This window comes from Geospiza fortis, unplaced genomic scaffold (genome assembly GCF_000277835.1).
Source record: "Geospiza fortis unplaced genomic scaffold, GeoFor_1.0 scaffold130, whole genome shotgun sequence".
Lineage (NCBI taxonomy): Eukaryota > Metazoa > Chordata > Aves > Passeriformes > Thraupidae > Geospiza > Geospiza fortis.
The window spans coordinates 6,223,298-6,231,489 of NW_005054300.1; the positions used below are offsets into that span (position 1 = coordinate 6,223,298).

Here is an 8,192-nt window from a genome sequence, read left to right on the forward strand (position 1 = left end):
CCGGCGGGGCCCTTCCGCTGCAATTAGCGGCGCCTCCTGCCAAGGCAGCTCCGCTAATGAGCGCACCGGGGAGCGAGTACGTGCGGCAGGCGGAGCACGGCCGGGGACCCGCTCCCGCTCCTGGCACCTCACCGAGGGCCCCTTGCCTCCTTGGGCCCGGAAACTGGGGGGCCCAACGCATCTCCTAATGCGGAGGTGCTCGGGACAGGTCAGACAGACCTAATATGAGCCCAGGGTCCTCCCTCCTCCAGGACAGACAGTCATGTCCTTTCCCGCTGAGTTCTCCTCAGTGCCTTTGGGCAAAGCCAAGGAGGTGAAAAATCACCCGCAGCATCCAAGCATCTGATCACAGCACCATTGGGCACAGACCTTCGCACTGCTGTGATGCTTTCTCAAGGACACCATCAATTCACAGGCAATATCATATTGTCTTCTACCACCACAGCTGAGCAGGCAGCCCCTGCTGTCCATTCACCCTTGATCCCTTCAGGACTTTCTCATCCTGCATATGAATCTTATATGCAGAAAAGAACTTTAAGTGTCTACTGAACTCAGTAGACTGAGTCTCCCTGCCCAGAGTCATTAGAGAAAGGTCCATGAGGAGCCACAGGAAATGGAAGTCTGGTTTCCAGCTTTGGCTTTTCCATGGGGTTTGTGTTCCTCAAGCCCTGCCTAGAAATATGCCCAAGTTTTTTCTCTGCATAGATATAACCTTACAGCATTGTACATTAAAGGAGCAGAAATCAATACCAAGGATGGATAAAAAAGAGGTGAGTACCACGTGGAAGAGCACTGAAAAACGTCTTTAACATTCTGTAAGAATCTGAAGAGAAATCTCATGTCTGCCTGGGGTGAAATAAATGTATTGCTTCCCTCTGGACTGTTTCAGAGAGATATTAAGGAAAGAGAGATAGAGTATGTACGTTGCATGCCTGAAATGATCCTAGAGGTACTGTATGCTGGATCAGCATTTCAAAGGCACTGCCCTGTGACGAGCAAATATTAGTGCTGCTCCTGCCCTCCTTCCCTGCACTCCTTACTCCCACACATTTACAGGTTTAAGTGCAGGCAGGCAGACTGATGTACCTGCACAAGGCTCTATTTGAAGGGTTTCTCTGACTATTATACAGCTGACTGCTCCAATCACTCAGCAAGAAAAAGCACTCCAACCATACATGAAAATGTTATCTCAAAAATAACAAGGCAGTAAAACACTTGAGCTCAGAGGGAGAGTGGACAGGCAATTCTGGCAACCAGAATGGGCACTCAAGCTGCCCTTCCATGGGTGAAGGACCTGGAGGGACACACAAGGACCACGTCTCTTGCAAGATGTCCCAAAAGGCACAAGATGCTGCTTAGCCCATGAGTCAGCTGAGTACGGGAAGCCCAGCAGAGATGTGAGCATCTTCCTAATTTCACTGCAAAGCTTCGGTGCCTGTTGCCACCTGAGGCCATCCTCTTATTGGACAAGCAGGCATCCGCAGGGGCAGGGAGGAGAAGGAGGTGCCAAGGCTGCTCTGGGGAGCCCGGGCCTGGCTCCCAGCTCCCTGAGGAGCTGCCAGCCGGAGCTGTGATTGATGCCGTGGCGGTGCAGCGCTTCTCTCAGCAGGCAGCTGAGAGCTGCCTCACGCCCAGCCGGCGTGCGGAAACTTCTTTGTCATGGCAGCTAATGAGCAGATTGTATTTCACAGCGCCGGCCCCGCACAGGTACAGCCAGCGGCTTTTTTCTCCTGACAGCTCCCACGGGAAAAGAGCAGCCGCCGTCCCGCCGAGCGGGTCACCGCCCGGTCTTGCCGGGCTTTACGGTGTTCGCAGCTTTCTCAAACCCTTTGTGGGTTTTCACCTGCCCGTGGCTCTTTTATAGCACAGGAGTGGAAGGAAAGGGGTTGTGGAAGCACCTGCCAGAGTTCGTGCAGGAGCACAGTGGTGGGATGTGGGATCGGCGCTGAAGAACACGGGAGAGTGAGGAAACAATCATAACAGCAATTGGCACCTCCCTTATTGGGAGACTTATCTTTAAAACAACAGCAAAATCCAAGTTAAAGACTTCCATTGTGTTTAACAGTCTGAGGTTTATTCCTCTAACTCCTTTCCTGGCTTTAATCCCGTTCTGAACTGCTGGAGAATCTCCTTCCCCAGCTGCTCTGGGGCTGCTGCCCCCCTGCGCCAGCAGAGCTGGCCATGGGCACCCTCTGACCCAGAAGACCGGGCCTTGGGCACCCCTGGCCCCCTGTGCCAGGAGAGCTGGCCATGGGCACCCTCTGACCCCCTGTGCCAGGAGAGCTGGCCATGGGCACCCTCTGATCCTGCTATGCCAGCAGAGCTGGCCATGGGCACCCTCTGACCCCCTGTGCCAGCAGAGCTGGCCATACCCTCGTGCACCCAGCAGGCAGGAGCTGGCCTGCACCCATCCAGCCAGGAGCAATCTGGGGCCCTGAAGCCCTGGGGAAGGGGGTGATGTGGCTTGGTCAGGGAAATTGGCTCTTCAGGAGAAATCCATAGAGCTGTGAGCTCAGGTTCATCTCAAACAAAACTCAAAGCCCCCCAGGCTGGGCCCCCAGAGCTGGCAGGTATGCTTGCTGGAAGGCTGCATGTGGGAACACACCAAGGTGCCCCAGGAGATACCCAGAGCAGCACAGGCAGGAGGCCATGCTCTCCTGCTCACTGGTTTGCTCTCTGGAGCCAGCCTGGTGCTCAGGGATGCTGTTTTCATTGCCTGAGCAGGCAGAGCTGCCTGAGATGCAGCTCCCTCAGACTTTGCTCCGCTGCAGCCACCCCTGAGAGCCCAGCACAGCACCAAGGGCAGGATCACAGTGTCAGAGTTTTGTGCACATCTCCAACAGGGAACCCCAGCCTGCTGGCAGTGTCTGCTGGGTCATGGACCAACAAATCCCTTCTAGGAGAGATGCAGAGCACCCAGCTGCTCTGCCAGGCTCTCTGCTTGTCAAGGCAGTATATTTACTAACCCCCAGAGGAAAAGGAAACCTGCTACTTTTAACAGGATTTTTCATATGGTTTCCTTATCAGCACCATGTGTTCTGGGAGTTCCCCTCTGCCCAGGTGTTTCTGAGGAGTGAGGGATGTTGTGGGGCACTGATGAGATCACTGCTCACTGTGAAGCTTTCACTTTGGTTTCTAGAAATCTGAAATCAGGTGCTGAAGCTCCAGCCTGGCTTCCCTTGGGCCAGCACCCCATCCACCCCTCCAACTCTCCAGCCTGCCCTGGTGCCCCGGTGCCCCTCAGTGGTACCAGCCTCTCTCCTGTGGCACAGCCCTGGGGCATCAGATGAGATTTCAGCTACAGAGGTATCGCTCTCCCATCTGCCTCCAACATGTCGCACTTGATATGAACCAACATCTCCTGTTAACACTGTCAGGAACAGATCTGGAAAATTCATTTCCCAGCAGAGTTCAGAGAGGCCACAAGGAGAGAATCCCCCCAGATGTGCAGGGAGAAGCCAGCAGCAGCATGACACCCCTGGGCAGACCTACCGGCAAGGGGTTGAAGTTCTGGTCCACCAGGTGGTTGTGGCCGTGGTCGAGGAAGGAATGGCGCACCACCACGTCGATGCCCTGGCTGGCCAGCAGGCCCAGAGTGTTCAGCCACCTGGGGACAGAGGGAACAGAGCCAGGGCACCATGGAGGGGCAGGGGGCACCACGGGGGGAACACTGGGGGGGACTGCCTGGTCCCGGTGGCACAGCTGCTCTCATGCATACAACCTGATCCCTGCTCCAGCACCTGAGCTGAAGCCTCCTGATGGTTTTATGAACTGGCTCCCACTATCCCTGTCCCAACAAGTCTGCATGTTTCTTCTCCTGCCCCAGCTGTGCACAGCTTGCACATCCCAAACCTGTGCCTGAGCCCCTGTGTGCACCCCAATATCTCAGCCCTCTGCCCAGAGGTGCTCCCCCAGCCTGCCAGCACTCTGCACCCTCTGTCTGAGCAGGGCAGGCCAGACCTTTGCACTGGCCTGTCTTCTCACACTCCCTGGGCAAGATCTTCAATTCTCACAGCTTGCCACAGCCCTGATAGCCCAGGCATGTCCCTGGGCTTCCCTGCAAATCTTAGATAATCTTCCTCCATCTTTCATGATCACAGCCAGCTCTGAAGATCTGGACTGGGGCTTTGCAGCAGGATGTCCAGGCCACGGGGTTGTGCCAATGGACAAGCCCCAGGAGCCAGGAATGGTTGTAGCTTCAAAGGAGAGAAAATGGAAAGCAGAGCTGAGGAGGGGTACTAGGTATGAAATGGAGAAATTAACAATACTCAGGCTGCCAGGGAGTAGTGAGGGGGTCTCTAGGCCTGGAGCTTGCCCTCTTCCAGCTGCAATGCCTTTGCAGCACCTCAGCCAGCAGAGCCCATGGGGTGGCAGTGCCCTGGGGGAACCAAGCCAGAGTCACTCACAGGAACCCAGCTGCATATGAGTCAGAGAGGTTGTTCATGCCTCCAGCTGAGGTCATGCCAACACCTTCCAGCCAGATCTTCTTCCCTGGTGTGTACGTGTTCACTACCTGCATGAGAGACAAAAGCAACCAAAATAACTCTGGTGAACCTGTAACTCAAAACCAAGCCAGACATCTCCTGTCTCATGGGAAGACTTCTGCAGACCTTTGGTGATGGTGCTGCTGGACAGTCAGTGCCTGCCTGGCCATGGCATGTCCCTCTGTGCCTTTACCTGGGCTGGGTGGGGGGACACTATTCCTCACTCTCTCCTTCCACTGCCAACACATCCACTCACATCCTCTGGAGCTGCTCCCAAATGTACTCTCATGTTCCCAGTCCCAGATCCTGCTCTTCCCCTGTGGTTCCTCATGCACTCTGTCCCACACACTGCCCTCTCATGTCACCTTAGCTCCCATACCCCTGTCAAGGTGGCTGCCAGCTGTGGGTAGCCCCTGAGCCCCAATGGGACAGTCAGTCCCACAGCTGAGCAGGGGCTGCTTGGCCACCTGAGGGGTCCCTGGCACAGGTGGGACATGCAGGTCTGCAGGCTTCAGCCAGCAGTGCAGACACCTGTGGGATGCTCAGCTGGCCAGAGCTGCCCTCTCCCAGCCCAAGCACCCTTCAGCACCACAGCCTGTCCCCTCTCCTGCAGTCCCACTTCTCCAGGCTGGGTGACAAGCTCCCAAGACCAGATGTCTGCAAACCCGGGAATGCTCTGAGCAGCCTGATGGATCCTGCCCCATTAGTGAGGAGCACTGGAATGTGCTGGATGGACTGGGATCCCTCAAAGATGTTAAATAGGCCAGCTCTGGGCTGCCTCCCACTCACAGCCTGTGAGAGCCGACAGCCCTGCCTGAAGCCCCAGAGGTGTTGGCATCCTGCCTGTAATTATCTAAGCCCGCCACCTTCCCGGCCGGAGAGGAAGCAATAAAACAGGCAAGTGGACAAGTCCAGCTGCTCTAATCAGCCCCGGCAGGATGCAGGGACTCAGAGCCAAGCTGGAGGCCATTAGCACCCAGTGCTGTGCTTTTGCTCAGCCACACTGGCATTCCCAGGAGAGCCTTCCCCAGCCCCACCCTGTGCAGAACAAATTCTGGCCCATGGGTGTGAGGGTTCCCCTAAACTGCACCAAGGGCAGCTCCTGGCTGATTCTGGTCTGGGAGTGGATGGAGTCCCACTCCATTTCCAGCAGGTTCCAACCTGCAGCAGAGGTGGGATGCATGTCACCACTTTTGGCAGGGCATTATACCTGTGGGGGCTGGGTCAGCTGGTGCCTCTTGCTTGCCCCACAGTGATTCCACTGTGCCATGCCTCCCCCACAGCAGGAGTATCATGCACACACAGGGATGACTCCCAGCTTGTGCCAGAGGGCTGAGCAAGGAGATTCTCTCCTCCAGCTTTGCTGCACTGACCCTCTCATCCCCTTTCCCAGGGCCTCTTTGAGTTGTTTACTCATTCTATGGTTTCTCCCTGCAGGAATTACAAGTGAGACATTGTTGTGAGTGGTAAGATTTGAAAACCTAGACAAGACAGATGGATGGACATCTCCTCTAGTCCCTAAGGCCTTTTTCACTCACTAGGTGTTCCTTATTTCTTCCAGGACTGACAGCTGAGTGTGTCAGTCTCAGCTCTGGCCCCTCTATCAGCCAAAGCAGGGGGACCCTGCAGAGGCCCTGCCATGTATCCCATTGTTAGAGGTGTGAGCTGGGTCCCTGGACAGGGAGGAAAGGAGCACTCATGAGCCAGCCATGGACTCTGACACCATAGGCCAGCAACAGCTGGGTTTTTTGACACAGTCAAAGCATGATTATCAGGGAAAAAGGACACTAGTTCATAATGGTCACAATTCTCCACCAGTGAGAATCACTCTGGGAATGCAACTGTCACTGCTTTGCAAGCAACATTTCCAGGCACACTGTGAGCAAGTGGGGCAAGATGTGGTGGTAGGAGTCCCTCCTGAGCACACATGGCACTGGCTGTGCTCAGGAAGGCTTGGTACCACCTGGCTGCTCCCTCCTCTCCTTGTTCTGGGGAGCAGGCTCAGTTTCAGCCTCATTACTGACAGAATGGGAGCCTCAAGCCAGTAGCTGCCTTAGCAGGGCCTTGCATGGTGTTTTCTGCTGCCCTGTGTCCCAGCACACCTGCACAGCCCATGCTGTGCTGCAGCCTGTGGCCACTTCCCTCACAACCCAGCACACACCCCACCCTGGGGCCAGGCTTTGTGCTGCCTGGGGTTTCACCCCTGCCCTGAACAGGGCTGGCTGCACTTTCTCTGGGAGCACAGGGCCCAGCAGCCACTCTCCCTCCCTGCCCCACGCCAGCTGCCCTGGGAGCTGTGGATGCCCTGGCCACGAGCTGTGCCCCAGCCCGGCACTGCAGCCACGGTGTCCCCTCAGCCCTGCAGACCTGCTCACCTTCTGGATTTTCCTGATCTGGTCTGACAGTGTGTCCAACAGCCGTGTTTTCAGGAAGTCTGTCACCTTGGCCACTCGACCATCTATGTAGTAACTGGAAGGGAAATAAGAAGACAAGGTCAGAAGCTGGAAGTGTCTCTGTCCCCAAACCACGTCCTCCTGTTCTGCTGCTGTCCCATACCAAGATGCTTCCTTTGCCCTGGGGAGTCCCTGCTTGCACCCTGTCCTGTCCCGGCCCTCTGGCCATGCCTGTCTGGCAGATGCTCAGTCTGGCAGATTTCAGTCTCCAAAACAGGATGTAAGGTGGACACACCCTAAACACTGAGCATCCTGCCCTTCAGGAACCATGGGAAGTTTTGCAATTTCTTCACTTTTGCTGGTGAAACTCTGGGGGTAGTATTCTAAAGGCTGGGAGCAAAATGCCACCTGCAAAGGCTTTGCAGCACTCTTGCACAACCTACACCTTCCTTGCCTGCTCTTCCAGAAACAATCCTCAGCTGAATCCCCCTGTCAAGTGAGTTTTGGCTGTTACCAGCAGAGGAAGTCCTGCTCTCACAGAAATACCTTCTGGCCTAGGAATGCCAGGGAGTGTTTCCCATACAGGGATTCCTGCTCTCCATGTGCTTGATTTTATGAAGTACAGCTACAGTGCTGCCCATAACAATGTGAATCATCTGTCTCTAAGTGTGAGAGGAAGGCTCTGAAATGTCTCACTGCTGTCTCCTGGCTCTGGGACATAAGGTGAAGCATTCTGTCCTGGCTGCACATACCCTGTGTCAAGAGGGAATCCCAACTGCTCCTCCTGAGGGAGAGTCTTGGGCTGTCACCTCTCCTCCATGCAAAGAGGAACGGCAGCCCTTGTACATCTCCCAGAGGCTCCTGCCAGTCTTGCAGGGAACAGGATGTCTGCTGCAGCATGCACTGGCATACCCCTGGGCCAGCCCTTCTTCTGATAAATAGGTTTTGCAAGAGAAACTTTATGAACCTTCTCCTCCCAAATCTGCATTGTGTATCAGCCACTCACCCCAGCAAGCCCCAGAGAATGTCAGAGCCACGTTGTGGGGACGGAGGTTCCCAGGAACAGCAGCAGCTCTGGCTGGGGCTGGTGGGGCTGAGTCATTGCCTCTGATCCCTCACTGGATCTACATGCACTCGGATTTCACCAGAGCTGCACAGAGCCCTCTCCCTCCCTGCAGACCTCGGTGCAGCTGGGGGTGCTGGGATGCATAACAAGCTAAAGACCTGGGCTCTGAGGAAAGGTGGATTCACCTTTCTCCATGACATGCATCTCATCTGCACCAGAGAGCACCTGCAGCATTTGTAGTGGCTGGGG

The 8,192-nt window shown here is 55.5% G+C and overlaps 1 protein-coding gene across 1 annotated transcript in view; it reads right to left on the minus strand.

Moving 5' to 3' along the window:
- HPSE2 (heparanase 2 (inactive)) overlaps positions 1–8,192 on the minus strand; it is a 106,681-nt gene that overhangs the window by 9,187 nt on the left and 89,302 nt on the right. The window contains exons 8-10 of the mRNA XM_031061533.1: positions 6,860–6,953; positions 4,407–4,513; positions 3,493–3,607 (exon numbers count right to left, since the gene is read on the minus strand). Coding sequence (XP_030917393.1) covers positions 3,493–3,607; positions 4,407–4,513; positions 6,860–6,953 — 316 coding nt within the window. The remainder of the gene's footprint in view (positions 1–3,492; positions 3,608–4,406; positions 4,514–6,859; positions 6,954–8,192) is intronic.